Here is a 16,289-nt window from a genome sequence, read left to right on the forward strand (position 1 = left end):
TGCAACATCCTCCACATGCTTTCATTGACGAGAATCCCTTCTGAGTATTTTAGTGGGTTTTTTTTTCAGAATACGCTGTCTACCTTACCCGTGTGTGTTAACTCAGGGTGCCCAGGCATGACTGCTGACACTTAGACTGCTCGTTTAAAGTGGCCTCTCAGGCTTTCTCGATTTGCTCACAGTTTCTGTAAGTGGTGCTTCAATTGGCCTGAACTTGGCAGTGACATAAAAAGATTTGCTTGAATTCCACTCTTTTTTTCTCTTTTTTTTGGCACAGCCTGCCGAGTCTCTCAAGAATAACCTGACTCTCAAAGCACTTGACGGCACATTAGCCTGGATATCTTTACCAACCACTAGACCCATGTCTGCCATCCTCATGCCAGTTGATAGGGCTCTGCTGAAGTGATGGAGAGTGCTGATTTCATTGAGATGTATAAAAAATATATATACTTTTGTATTTTGCAGGACAAAAATAAATAAATAAATAAATTGTGTGTGTGTGTGTGCGCGCGTGTACGTGGTAAAGAGAAAAACAACAACACACACCTTGTGGACCAAGGTGATGGAAGACGATTGGTAGCACTGTGGAGAGAACATGGCTGCCTTTTCAATGGGCAAGTTTATTTTACATTGCCCAGTGCACTGGATGGGTGGCGTTTGCTCATTTTAGACCATTCCATAAACAAAATCTCCACCCACACGGGGCACCGGGCCTTGCACAACGAACTCCGCCAATACTACATTTGCATCCTATCATGACAGAAACCAAAAAGATGATTCCTTATTCTGCACCTCGGGGCAGCAGGTAGTCTAGTGGTTAGAGCGTTGGACTAGTAACCGAAAGGTTGCAAGATCAAATCCCCAAGGTAAACATCTGTTGTTCTGCCCCTGAACAAGGCAGTTAACCCACTGTTCCTAGGCCGTCATTGAAAATAAGAATTTGCTCTTAATGGACTTGCCTAGTTAAATGACAGTAAAATCAATAAAACCCCCATCTCCTTTTGTGATATTTTAGCACATAATAATCTGCAATAAAAAGCAGATCACTGTTTGTGTCTGCATTTATTTCCTACGACAACTGAGAAACCAGGGCAAGATTAACTAGGGAATGTGAGCACCCCCGTCCTGGAGTTGAGGATGGATGGAATGAAAGATTTGGGACAAGGAAATCGGGAAATGTGAGCACATCAAAGTTAAGATTTTAGAAGTTGTGTAGTGTATGCACAGTTTAAGAGAGATAATTATAAATTTGCAAGCTATATCTTCAACTGTTAATTGTTTATTACACAAGCCCTACCATGTTCCAACTCCTCCTCTCTCTCTCTCTGTTAGGTGCCACCCATGGACGCCATGGCCATGAAGCGCTCTCAGCTCTACGGCATAGGCAATAACCCTTACTCCCAGCAACAACAGGGCGGGGGCGGTTCTTACCCTGGCCAGCCATACGGATCGCCTTCTCCTCACCGCTATCCAATGGGAATGCACGGGAGGGGTCAGGTGGGCATGAGTGGAATGCAGTATCCTCAACAGCAGCAGGTATGTTTCATTTAGTCATTTTACCCCTACCTAAATATCTGCCCAGAGTAGGCTACTCTTCTACAGACTGGGCTACTGCCAGCATGCAGTAGTTATCACATTACGCGTTAACTAGAAACATCGGGACCCCTTTCATTAGTGACAGTCACTGAAAGGCAGAGGGCTCGTCAATCCCCAGCCTGCTGTCCCATCACAACAGGCACAAGGCATGGGTCTGTAAAATAAGACAGTTGGAAAAACATTCCAGGTGAATCTGGTTGAGAGAATGTCAAGCGTGTGCAAGGCTGTCAAGCAAAAGGTGGCTACTTTGAAGAATCTCCAATATAAAATATTTTGATATAACACTTTTTGCTTACTACATGATTCCAAATGTGTTATTTCATAATTTTGACGTCTTCACTATTATTACAATGTAGAAAATGGTAAAACATTAAAAAACCCTTGAATGAGTAGTTGTGTCAAGTTTTGACTGGTATTGTATATCTTTCATAATATTTCCCCTAATGTTATTAGCCTGCCTACCTCTTTCTCTCGCTCCTCTTACTTTATTCCTTCCTCGCTTTCAACTGTTACCCTAAATGAAGCAAGTTTCAATGTCCTTATTCTAATGACATGCATGGGCTTTTTTTAAGGAGAGATGCAAGCGGAGCACAGGTGTGTGTGAATATTGCGCAAGAGACGGCGGCTATGAGTTCGAAGCTTATTATGCAAAATATGCATCCATCATTAATTAGCTAAATATAAGGCTAATACTGGATAGCATTTGTTACCTTAGAGGTAGGCTAGGACATAGATGTATATATCTCTCTATTTATATATGAATATATCTGTGTGTGTATAGGGATATATATTAATCTAGAACAGGATTATCTATTTTGCATGGAATTGATGGAGAGAGAAAGACGGACTGCTCACAGGTACACTGATTTTAAAGCAGCTATATTCGAGTGATGGGCTGTTTTAAAACTCTACAGCTGCAATAAAAAAATAATGCAACAACAAAATAATTAAGTTGGCCCCCGAAAGCTAGATGGAGATGGGTCAATTAGATGCGCATTCGGTTTTTAGATTACTGTAGCATAGACTATGCTGCCGCAAATGTAGGCCTACCTGTCACAAGAAATAAAGTTACCATGACGAGAGAGGTCTACATGCATTGTGAACTGCGCTCCGTACTGAGATGGGCTGTCTGTCCCCACCCTGAGCGTTGATGAGTCATCATGCAGAGGCCGTAGAGGAGCCAGGTTTATACGTCGCATATTTTCAGTTACATTTTCACGCTATTCTCTTCATATTAATAATTTCTTATTATCATCCTGGGAAAAGGGAGTGGTTTTAGGCAGTAAATCTCGGTAAACGGGTTCCCGCCATTCAACCCTAATGTGTAAGTGTGTCCCAAATGGGACCATATTTCCTATGGCCCTAGTCAATAGTCAATAGTCATGCACTATATAGGGAATAGGGTGCTATTTGGGACACAGACCCTGTGCAGATGGACAGGGCTGTGAGTGAATGTGAGGGAGCTGTTGACATGCAGCATGGCTGTCAGAGCGTGGGCCAGGACAGGCTGGGTTGGGTCAGTCTATTCTGGGTGCGGAGTCAGACGACCCTGCTGCTATATTTAGCCCCCAGACTGCTGGGTTTGGCTCTAATGCTCCTCCAGAGATGGCCTGGCAGTGGCACTCCCATGGGACTAGGCTGCCGACGTAGCATGTGTAATGGCCGTTAATAAGGACTTGGTCTCAGCAGTAATATTTATGTGTAGTACACACAATGCGCACACACTCCCATGCGAGCTCTCACACTCTCCTCTCTCTCTCACACACACACATGCACACGCACACGCACACACACACAGTTTATGCTATATCATCCTTTATTTGTTAGTGTTTTGCCGATTGAAGTAAAATGCCTGGACTTAGCTGCTGTTCTGTTTCACAATGGCCCCCATTTCATTCCTACCGTTATCGATCCAACGCCAAGTGATGGGAAAAAATTGTAATGAAAACCCATTTTGATATTAATGGATAATAGCTTACTATGCCCTCCACTTTGGCTGAAGGCAAGGACTTTGCGTGACGAGCGCATGCACACAGACATGCCCTCCCCGAGTCCGTGTGATGGTGGTGATACAGCATGACATCACGAACGGTCTTACGGTGTCCATTACTGTCATCAGTCCTCATCACCATGCTAGTGTCTCTGTCACTGAAGTTGTTTTGATGACAGCAAATACAATCATTTTCCCTCTCTTAAAGGGAAATAAACCTTCTGACTTGTTGTTGGACTGTCTGTCAAAATGTGCACCTCTCTCACTCAGCAAGACTAACCATGCTCTCCCGAACACCAGCCTCTCTACGTCCCTGACTTGAAAGTCTGGAAAGGTTGCTTTGATGTGTCAGCATGAAGCAATGATAATGAAGGGGTTGTGCCCTCAGACTTCGGCAACACCCTACACTGGTTGGATATCCCCATTTCTAATTGTATGAATCATGATCTATTGTTTTACATAGGATCGCCCTTCCGCTTCCAGCCAACCCTGCCGGCATAAGCAAGCACACACAGTAGCTAGCTAGAACAAACTTTTGGAGTTCGGACATTGTTTGCCGATTTTTAATATCATGGATAGGGCGCAAAAATCTTAACACATTTTCTAAACGTTATAACAACTCTTTTACACTAGGCAACTGCAACCTGTTAAAAATTATGCTTTTGTGGCTATCAAGTAGCAACAAACATTAGCTAGTACAGCTAACATTAGCTAGCTTTGTTCAGCCCAAAGACAGCCAGCCAGTTAATAAACTTTAGCTTGCTTGCTATCAACTTGAAATTGGCTAGCTAGTCAAATGTATGTTTTTTTGTTAGCTAATTATAGGCTGGACATTTCCTTACCCCATTGAAGTTATTCATTTTCTTTATTGGCTGTCTTCTGTATATATAGTAGGGCAACGATATGAATCACCCATGCATTCCAGCTAGCTACTACTGTACTACCCATGTTCACTTCTGTCAAGTTTCCTCCCTGTCCCCTAATTTTGCAATGCATGAGCATGAAGTACCCTAAAAAAATAATAGTTCATAGTCTGTCCCAAAAAGATCAGAGTACAGCGAGTATGACCAACCAAACCAAAAGAGAATGTCTATCTAATGCAACATGTACAAATGTAAAGATAAAGAAAAGTGTGCAAGATTAACTATTTTGCAGGATAATATAATGCATGAAGCGAACATGGAATGACTTTTTGAAGTGTGAAAATGTAGAGTGAAGGTGTCTTTCATGCATCTCGTCATGATGTCTGTGCTGAAGGGCAGGTGAGCAAGCATCCCCACAGACACCTGCATGGGCTTCTGTTTAGTTAAACTACCTCTACCACTACTTCTTGCAGTCCTTGAGGAACACATTGTTTCCATAAAACATTGCATAGACATTCCCTTCCTAAACCAGACTATATAGTCACGCTCGCTCTTTCTTTCTCACTTTGTGTATGTACAGTGCATTCGGAAACTATTCAAACCCCTTCCCCTTTTCCACATTTTATCTTTCAGCCTTATTCTAAAATCGATTTAAATAAAAAATCCTCATCAATCTAGACACACTACCCCATAATGACAGTGAAAATCTTAGCAAATTTATTTTAAAAGACAAATTCCTTACTGACATAAATATTCAGACCCTTTGCTAGGAGACAATACATTTAGCTCCGGTTTATCTGGTTTCCATTACTCATCCTTGATGTTTCTACAACTTGATTGGAGTCCACCTGTCCAATCAATTAAATTTACCACATGATTTGGAAAGGCGCACACCTGTATATGTAAGGTCCCACAGTTGACAGTGCATATCAGAGACGAAACCAAGCCATGAGGTCGAAGGAATTGTCCGTAGAGCTCCGGGACAGGATTGTGTCGAGGCACAGATCTGAGGAAAGATGCAAAAAAATGTCTGCAGCATTGAAGGTCCCCAAGAACGCAGTGGCCTCCATTCTTAAATGGAAGAAGTTTGTAACCACTCTGACAAAGCTCCAGAATTCCTCTGGTGAGATGGTTGACCTTCTGGAAGGTTCTCTCATCTCTGCAGCACTCCACCAATCAGGCCTTTATTGTAGTGGCCAGACGGAAGCCACTCCTCAGTAAAAGGCACATGGCAGACTGCTTTGAGTTGGCCAAAAGGCACCTAAAGGACTCTGACCCTGAGAAACAAGATTCTCTGTTCTGCTGATCCTTGATGAAAACCTGCTCCAGAGCATTCGGGACCTGGGGCAAAGGGTCACCTTGCAACAGGACAATGACCCTAAGTAAACAGCCAAGACAACGCAGGGATGGCCTACTTATGGCTTACATTTACTTATGTAAATGTGGTATTTCAGTTTTTTTTTTATAGTACATTTTGCAAAAATGTCAACATGTTTTTGTTTTGTCATTATGGGGTATTATGTGTAGATTGGGGGGGGGGGCATTTAAACCATTTTAGAATACAGCTATAACAAAATGTGGAAAAAGTTAAGGGGTCTGAATAGCTAACGAATACACTGTAGATACCTCCTGATGTCTGTCATTTTTGAACATCATGTGCTCATCTTCTCTAACATCAGTAATCTCATCTTCTTTCAAATAATGCAGTTTTCCAAGCTTGCCAAAACTCTCCCGAAAGGCAGGTTTTCATTTTGAGCCTTGACCCCTACAGAAAAATACTGTTTGTACAGTTTTAAAAAGTAGGCTCTCATTTAGACTAAATGTATAATTGGTAACAATATAAGAAAAGGTTGTGCAGGGTTCTCGTAGTTTAATCCAGTAAAAGTTCACTGAACAAAAATATACATGCAACAATTACAAAGATTTTACTGAGTAACAGTTCATATAAGGAAATCAGTCAATTGAAATATATGCTTTAGGCCCTAATCTATGGCTTTCACTTATGGAATACAGATATGCATCTGTTGGTCACAGATACTTAAAAAAAAAAAAATTAAGGTAGGGGCGTGGATCAGAGAACCAGTCAGTATCTGGTGTGACCTCCATTTGCCTCATGCAGCGTGACACATCTCCTTTGCATAAAGTTGATCAGGCTGTTGATTGTGGACTTGTGGAATGTTGTCCCACTCTTTGGGCGGGAACTATTATTGGCGGGAACTGGAACGCACTCTCAAACGTGTCGATCCAGAGCATCCCAAACATGCCTCAATGGGTGACATGTCTGAGTATGCAGGCTATGGAAGACCTGAGACATTTTCAGCTTCCAGGAATTGTGTACATAGCCTTGCGACATGACTGTGCATTATGATGTTGAAAACATGTGATGGCGGTGGATGAATGGTACAACAATGGGCTGCAGGATCTCATCACGCTATCTCTCTGCATTCAAATTGTGTTCATTATCCGTAGCTTATGCCTACCCATACCATAACCCCACCAGTTTTTGCAGAACTTCTTTGGTTGTGCAAACCTACAGTTTCATCAGCTGTCCGGGTGACTGGTCTCAGACAATCCTGCAAGTGAAGAGGCCGTATGTAGAGGTCCTGGGCTGGCGCAGGTACACGTGGTCTGTGATTTGAGACCGTTTGGACTTTGGAGGCAGCTTATGGTAGCGCAATGAACATTTAAATCCTCTGGCAACAGTTCTGGTGGACATTCTTGCATGCCAATTGCACATTTGCTCAACTTGAGATCTGTTTCATTGTGTTGTTACAAAACTGCACATTTTAGCGGCCTTTTATTTTCCCCAGCACTAAGTGCACCTGTGTAATGATCATGCTGGATTATCTTGGTAAAGGAGAAATGCTCACTAACAGGGATGTAAACCGTTTTGTTTTTCACAAAATATGAGTTTTGTTGTGCTTATGGAACATTTCTGGTGTCTTTTTCTTCAGCTCGTGAAACATGGGACCAACACTTTAGATGTTGCGTTGATGTTATTGTTCAGTGTACTTTCTGTAGTGCCTCATTCAGCCCTTATGCTGCCTATCACCCAGTCGTTGATGATACAGTTGTATCACTTTATTTGTTTTTTGGCCTGTCATGCAAACAACCGTTGATTTACTCAATATGTTTGTGCAAATACAAAAAATGTCAATCATTCATGTGTGACATCTATAATTTCCATTTGGACGTTACATGTATCCACCGCAGTGCCTTTCTATACCGCCGAAGTCCAGTTCTAGGTCATTGTACGTACCATTTTTCGGTCGTATGGACTTCATCCATTTTTTTTGCGCTGCATAGGATTGAGGCCAACACAGCTCTTGCGGTCTTCCCCAACCAGTGGCCGCATATGCCCTCCCATATAGCATTCTTCTTCCACAATCGCCACTCTGAGACCCAGGACTGTTGCCTCTCGGATTTGGTCATCTGTCCACCACAGCCTTTAGCGCAGACATGATTGTCAGAAGTGGAGGCTGTTTTCCTATCTTCTTGAAGATTAGAACTAGGTAGTTAGCTGGTAAATGAGGCTTTCCCTCAAAGACCACCAATACATCCTGCCTTCGCAGTTTTTCTCTCCACTGTTTTAGTTAGCTAGCCTTTGGCTTGGCTTGTTTACCTCCAGTGAGGGCGTAGCAAATTGACGAGGGAGTGTGGGGGGCGTTGCGCATGCAAATGGCGTGCATATGAGAACCAATCAAAAAGTCACTCAATTTGAGCTAACCTCCCCTTTTACAAGCCGGAGTTAACAGACCAGTGAGTCATTTTACAAGGATAAGTTCGCTGTCAGCTGGCTACTGTAAGGAAGATGAGAGAATACAACCATTTTCTCTATCATACACCATATTCATACGCTTATCCAGTGCGACTAAGTCTGTATCTGCTAAATTACCGAAAAGTAAATATTCAAAACACCAGCTTTGAAAATTACAAAAATGACGTTGCCCATAGAACCGCCATCACAACGATAGTAGAAAACGACCCATTACATCGTTAGAAATCGGCAGAATTTTCCTGTTTGCACTGAAGACTCTGTCAGTGTTGTCAGCTCTGCTTGCTTTTCCATCTCCAAGAGGGATGGAGCATGTAATGACTTTTATCTGCACCGGGCCCCAGATGGCCCTGAGACACCTTCTTTATTACCTCACGGATCCCGCCTGAAATTGGATGTTTCAACTGGTCAGATACCACCGGTACCCTGCTGTGCTGTTTTATAACGATTATGTTCCCCGCTCCCGTAGAACAAGTGGCCAAACGGTGGGGGGAGAGAGGATGGCCGCCACGGAGAGAAGAGATGCAACAGAGCAGACGACCGTATTAGAGATGCCATTCGGAGATCAACCTTAATATTTCAAGATAATTAGGAATTGATTTTCCTCTGTCGATTATGCAGGCTGGCTTTCCTATTCAATGTGTGTCTTCCCTCACATCCTGCAGTCTTTGGTCTGTCCTAAATGGTACCCTATTTCCTTATAGTGAACTAGTTTTGACCAGTACCCTATAGGGCCTGGTAAAAACATAGGTGCCATATGGGACTGAGACCTGGTGTCATCAGTCCTTGCTCTTTGTGGGGGGTCTGAAGGTGTTTCAGACCGTTAAAAACCTGAGGATTAAGCATGATGCTACTCTGCCAAAACTCTTGATGGCCATGCTGATTTGATTATAGATCATACACACTTTAGCTAAGATGTCTTTGAGACTTACATTACCCTGTGTATGGTTTGGTATTGTAATGTCTCAGCGACCAACACTTAATTTAAGCAAAGGTCTTCCTAGTGCCTATCCTGTGTTTTTCTGTTGGTAGCTGTCAGTCTGTTCTTAGTAAATGAGCCGCATTGAGAGACTGTGGCACTGGCAGCAGCACCCTTTTTTTAAAGTCTAAGCCTACTGAAGTGATAGCAGGATTAAGCCATGCCTCCTCCATCTTTATACATATTGGCTAATCAGCTGCAGTCTTTTAGTATTTAAACCACGAGTCGATGTCCGTGCCCTAGCGGAAATCACATGGGCTTATAAAAAAAAAAATCCCAGTTAAAAAATCTGTTTAGGCTAGATCAGTTTTTAATTTAAAAAATAATAATTAAAACCTTGGATGCATCTAAATCGTCCGCCGATGCCGCACTTCCACGTCTACGGTGACAAGAGCTCGAGCGGTGTTTGTCAGACCATGAGACATCCCTAAAATCTGTCTTTTCACAACATTGTCTGTTGCCTCTCAACGGTTTGGCCTACAAACTATTATGACCCCTCTATGGAAAGAGAAGACTCTCACAAACACAATGGTGTTCTCCGTTTTGCTTTATGACCCCCATACGCGTCTCAGGACTCGTCTGATCTGCCAACCTCTGTCTGTAGCATCCGAGCAGTTTGGGCTACACACTAATATGACATCTCTATATTAAGGTGAGACTCTCACGTACTGTACATGTCGGTTGTTTTGCTCTAGGACGCCCACAGGCCGTGACTCGTCTGAATGTCCCCCGGTCCCGGTTTAAAAAATGTATGGAAGTTCAGAACATATGGAGATGGTTTAATACCAAAAATAAGGGGTTAAAAAATGTTTCCTGATCTTTCTCTTAGATATAGGACAGAATAACTTCCTTAGGTTTTTTGGGGGGGGACTATCTGTTATTCAATGTGTTTGTATGGGCTAATAGCAGTAAGGCCAAATACCATTTTTCATTAAAACATTTTTTTTGGGGGGTCTTAAAAATCAAATAGTAAAATGATCCTTGGTATGACCTTTAAACAATTCCATATAGCTTAGTAGAAATCCCCCCCTTTTATGGGTTTAAAATATCTGCTGAGGCGCACTTTGAAGATGCTAGAACAGTCCATATGAACTTTTCATCTGCAAACAAAATGAGTAATGAATAGAAAAATCTGACAACCCCATAATAGAATAGATAATCTATTTACCTTGTGTGTTCTATGCAAGATAAATATTACTCTCGAGGCACATTTACATTACGAGTGGCACAGGGAGGGAAATACGCATTCTGACATGCAGTCAATGCACAACCATTTTTGCAATCGTGGGGAAAACAGATTGTGATGCCCTCTGTTAAAAAGAAAGGGTTCCCAGCTCGGAGAGGAGAGCGAGGCATGGAGAGCGGCAGCGAGCTAGGGGAGGTTGAGTTAGGCTCCCAGATATCAGTGTCTCGGTTCCAGAGTGATGAGCTCATGTGTGGAAAAACAGCCTCGCCGCCCTCAGAGCTTAAGGAGCTCCTGGCTGGTTGGGCAATGAGCATTGCATACAGCTATTGGATTGTAAGACCGCTCATTGCTGCACTACAATACATTTATTTTATATGGGTCTCCTCGTCGGTGTCCTCCCTTTCGATGCAGTCGAATAACCATGTTTCTGGGGCTGTGTCCCAAATGGCACCCATTTCCTTATATAGGGTACTTATTTTTACCATGGGCCCTGCTGAATAGTAAAACATCTCACTGTCAATGTCCACACCTCTGCGAGTCGTGTTCGAGCTATATATCTGGGAGTTTGAGGCCTCTTATCGATCTAATCTATTGAAATGCTGTTTTTTTTAACAGAAGAAAATTATATCTACATGGTGTGGAACTTAAAGTGCAATTCCATCACAATACCAGTGTCTACATATGTGACGGTGACATATTTCTATATTTTGTAGTAAACAAAGTCATACCCGATGACATTTAAAAACAATGATTTTCAAATACTGAGATTGATGGTGACGTAGGGAGCAAGAAAATTCCCTCCCTCTGGCTAAAAACTTGTCACAGAGTAGGATTTAAGACCCTTTTCAACCACTGTTGTGCGCCGTTGTCACATATGTAGACGCTGCTATGATGCTGGAGATGATGAATGAGGAATTTGCCTTTTAAGGTCAGGAAATGGAAATAACCCAGCTATATTTCATTGATTGCTCTTATGTGTGCCCCAAATGGCACCCTATCCCTTTTATAGGGTGCTACTTTTGACCAGGACCCATACGACTCTGGTCAAAAGTAGTGCACAATAAGGTATAGGGTGCAATTTAGGACATAGACACACATTCCTCTCAGGTTTCCTAGATCTGTGATATTTAATATATTGACAAGGCTAGTGTTGTGCTCGGCTTTTGCATTGAATCATTTTATCACCTACACAGAAATTAAAATAAACGTCTTTCAAGCTGAATTCCGCCTCTAGCAGAAATGTTATGATTATTTTCGAGATGGTTTACTCTAGAATATATATCTCTCTTGCTCTTCTGTACATTGATCAAAAACCGCGTTCTCATTTTCACCGCTGATGGTTTAGGCTTATTTTTTTTAAATAATGAAGACTTTGACACATTGTTGCCTAATGTAAGTGACTCCAGATGAGGCAGAGAGAGGGATGAGCCAATAACAGCTGTTCCCCAAAACGTCTTACATAAGACGCAGTGAAAGGAAGGAGGGAGAGCCTGTGTGTGCGTCCCAAATGACACCCTATTCCCTTTTATAATGCACTACTTTTGGGCCCTGGTTTAAAAGTAGTGCACTCTAGGGAATACAGTGCCATTTGGGATGCAGCTGCTGTGTGTATTATCGACGTCAACACAACAGTAATGCCCCAAGGCTGGAAAAAAAGCAAAACCTGAGTTCCTGCTCGTCACTTCTCACAGTGCTATTAGTCAACCCCATACTCAAGGCGAAGAACATAGTTAGCCTACTTGGGACTGAGTGCAGATCTTTTAGGCTATAGGCCTACTTCACCAAGGTGATTGTGAGTGTAGTTAATCAAATTCAGTTCTGATATGAATTGGGATTGGTGTTCTTTATTGACCGCTGATAAGATGGCTTAATGATAGTGAACTAAAGGCCATTGGTCGAGAACGACTCGCGGAGTTGTGGACATTGACAGTGAGATGTTTTAAGGAGTATTTCTATGATACCTGACTTGAGGTCTCCCTTTACTGTGTCTCTCAGCAGATGGTAGCCCAGTATGGACAGCAGCATCAGGGGCAGCAGGGTGGGTACTGCCAGCCGCAGGGCCAGTCCCCGTACTTCAGCCCTCCCCAGCAACAGCCCACCGCCCCCACACAGCCCCCCTACATGCAGCCACGCCCACAACCACCACAACAGGTAAGACTACAAACCCCACAATACCCTGCTCGTGAGGAAGTTGAGCAGCAGTTTGTGAGGACTTGGGTTTGACAGACTTTTCGGCAGTGCTTATTGGTTAGTTCATGTCCGTGTCCTTGATACCGGTGTGGGAGAGTGTAACAAAGGGGTGTTCACTCTATAAGTATGCATAATACACAAGTGGAGAGACCTTCCTTTTTGGAACGTTGGGGCTCATTGTTTAGGGTTTCAAGTTCACTAGGATTGTCTGTTTTCATTTGTTAGCTAATGGACCTGGGTGGCCCCTGTTTATTCTAGCTAAATTAAAAAATGAAAAGAGCAATACATTATACTAATTCTGCGCTGTAGTGTTCTCCAGAGATTAGAGTGGGCCGGTATCTGTTCCATCTGCACTTCCTCTGTTCCATCCTCTCTGTATCTGTGTCCCAAATGGCATCCCATTTCCTATTGTAGTGCACGACTAGAAACCGGAGTGCGCTATATATTGAACAGGGTTCCATTTGAGAGGCAGACCTTGGATCTCATACGGGGGCCAGTGGCTTTAATGAAGTCCACCCTCTCTGGTTGTTATATTGAGTCAGCGATTTGGCTGCTCATGTTTTTGAGGTGGAGGCAGCAGGTCAGCCACAGTGCTTTGCATTCAGCGGAGCAGAGAGTTACCGTTCAGGGAGTCCTTGGATGAAGGGAAAACCCTGACCCGTTTACCTGATTCACATAGGATTTTCGGTATGTTGCCTAAAAAAAGTATTGGGCAATGTTTGTATGGTCCTCTTTCAAACAGCCAAATTTGTAACACATTCTTCTTGGAATTCGCTTTTTATAGCCATTGCTTAGCCACAACTGAGCAAGACATTCAACTTTGACCCTGTTGCAATTGTTGTCATGGTAACCTGCCCTGACAGCAAGCTCTAAATTCCTCAGACAGAAATGCACTCGTTTCAATTCTTCAATTTCACAACAGTAAGTTTGCAGATCGCCATAATTGTTAATAAGTATCTTGTAATGTGTTCAATTTTCCTGTTATGGTGAAAAAAACATTAGCCTACAGTTTACTCAATGTTGTCAGATATTTTCTGGTAACTATATGAGCTGGCTAGATGGCTAACAAGCTAGCAACAAACTGAGACATTGTCTAGAAAATTGTTTTTAGTTGCCTGGCTTGCTAGATTGACATATCCTAAATGTTTAAAATGCTGTGGGTTTTTTGGTGCAAAAAAAATAGAGCAGGTAACGTTGCTATTTGGACCAGGCTGCTGCGATGTCATGCCCACTACCGTTATTGTGTTTGTACTTTTTCATAATGACAAGGACAAGTTTGATGTCGTACAACAACAATGGAACGTTCATGATTTTAATGCGTACCGAAGACGGTAAGATGAAAGGTGACGTTTCAGGAGCCCCTTTTAGGTGATGATGCAAATAAAAGTACCGGCTTTGTCACCGGCAATACCTTTCAGATATGAAGAAAAGTTGTCGGAATGCCAAAGTTGATGGGGTTTTGTCTCATGTTTGAAAGGGATATTGATGTAATACCTGGTGGCTCATTTGATGAGAGAGCGCCTCTGAGAAGAAATACAAAGCGAGCAAGGGAAGAGGGAGGGAGGGAGTGTATAGTGGTGCTGGCTGGATGGAGTAATGAGAGATTGACCTTGAGTAAAATTCTCTGGGGTTTCCAGTGTGATATCTGAGGAGAGCGGTACACGCACTGCAGCGAGCTGCTCCGTCATATTGCTAAGCTTCTTTTTATTCCCACACCCCTAACTGTATCATTTTCATTTTCTCTTAGATGACAGCAAGATTGATAGAGAGAAACATTTTCCATTTCTGTCCACTCCCACTGTTTTTGACAGGGAGGATGGGGGAAATATGCAGGTGAAATGAGACTGTTGCCCTCGATTGCCACGGTTCCTGCTAAAACCACAGTCCCAAGATGGCCGCCAGCGTGCTTGTTAGACCAGTGTTTATGGTGAAACTTGGGGTTGTAATGATGAAGCTCGGCTGCTAACAACGGTGTGTGTGAACTCTGTCAGGGGCCACCAAACAAGACGAGGGGGCGCTTCTAAGTTATCTCCTTATAGGATCCCTACACATTGTTCCAGCAGCCACAAATCCCAATCAGATTCTAGACCCTGTGCGAGTGATGAAGAGCTTATCAGTGGCAGTCTGTACTGAGCTCTGCGTGTTTCCCCCGTGACTCAGTCTCTCTCCTCCGACAGCCTTAATTAGCTTTGTGTGTGTGTGTGTTGCCTTCGTGAGACAATGAGTCAGCGGACACCCTGGGAAACGGGTGTGTGTTTGATACAATGAAGCCGGGAGAAAGGAAAAGAAAGAGGGGGGGAGGCTCCCCTCTCGGACATGGGTTTTCATTGATGAGGAGTGAGTGTGGACGCGTCCCTAATGTTACCCTATTCCCTATAAAGTGTAGGGCTCTGGTCAGAAGTAGTGCACTCTATAGGGAATATGTTGTAATTTGGAACGCAACCTTTGTTTGGTAACTGCAGCCTGGCTGTTGTGTCTTATCTCTGTGAAAAACGGTCTCGAGTGAGGGGAGTAGGAAAAATCCTCCAAGCTAGCTGCCAGGGTCCAAGCCTTCCCCGGTATTTCACTGAGAATATTAATGCTGCTCTCAGACAAGCCAAGGAGCCTTTTATCAGCTGTGATGGAGCTGGACAGGAGGTTACATTACACTCTGCAGGAAAGATGGTTTTGGCCTTAGTCGGCTTGAAAGTAGAGGAGCTTTTCTCCCTGAGCTCCATTTGACTAGATATACAGTGCATTTGGAAAGTATTCAGACCCCTTGACCTTTTCTACATTTTGTTACGTTACAGCCTTACTCTCAAATGGATTAAATAAAAATAATTCCCTCATCCATATACACACAATACCCCATAATGACAAAGCGAAAACAGGTTTAGATTTTAATCAAATCTATAAAAATATAAAAAAACAACCTTGTATACTGAAGTATTCAGACCCTTAGCTATGATTCTCGGAATTGAGCTCAGGTGCATTCTGTTTCATTGATCATCCTTGAAATGTTTCTGCAACTTGATTGGAGTGCACCTGTGGTAAATTCAATTGATTGGACATGATTTAGAAAAGGCACACACCTGTCTATATACGCACAGTTGACAGTGCATGTCATAGCAAAAACCAAGCCATTGGGTCGAAGGAATTGTCCTTAGAGCTCCGGACAGAATTGTCTCGAGGCACAGATCTGAGGTATTGTGTGGAGAATGAGGGGGGGAGATGTAATTCATTTTAGAATAAGGCTGTAACAAAAGGTAGAAAAAGTCAAGGGGTCTGAATACTTTCTGAATGTGCTGTAGGCCTGTAGTTCACCAGAAGTCTTGAACCTGTTCAGGCAGCCCTTCTACTCTCATTGTCTGGGTCTCTATGGTAACAGCACAGCCTTGCAGACCGCTGCAACTTGACAAGTGTTTTCTTCTCAAACGATTCACTAGAATTAATTGGTGATTAAGTGTCGGCTCCTATTTTTTTTAACAAACAAAAAAAACGCTCAAGTCTGCTAGTATATCAATTACCGGGGATGTAAAATTACCAGCATTCACCAGGCAGGGCAGGCATACACTGGTCAGATGCAAATCCCTTTTAAAATAGGCAAACTTTTTTTTAGAGCAATTTATTTATATTTTTTAATTTTTTGGGGGGCTACTGCTTAAGAGACCGACTGCCTGGGTTTGGTAGTGCTCCAGTCCTCCCTGTCATAATAAGCAACATAGGACATG

General features: G+C 42.9%; 1 protein-coding gene across 1 annotated transcript in view; it reads left to right on the forward strand.

The window, feature by feature from the left end:
• Positions 1–16,289, forward strand: part of LOC135557438 (AT-rich interactive domain-containing protein 1B-like) — a 116,021-nt gene that overhangs the window by 17,381 nt on the left and 82,351 nt on the right. The window contains 2 exon segments of the mRNA XM_064990695.1: positions 1,333–1,536; positions 12,385–12,540. Of these exon segments, the coding sequence (XP_064846767.1) occupies positions 1,333–1,536; positions 12,385–12,540 (360 nt within the window).

The sequence above is a fragment of the Oncorhynchus masou genome, chromosome 16 (genome assembly GCF_036934945.1).
Source record: "Oncorhynchus masou masou isolate Uvic2021 chromosome 16, UVic_Omas_1.1, whole genome shotgun sequence".
In the NCBI taxonomy this organism is placed as follows: Eukaryota; Metazoa; Chordata; class Actinopteri; order Salmoniformes; family Salmonidae; genus Oncorhynchus; species Oncorhynchus masou.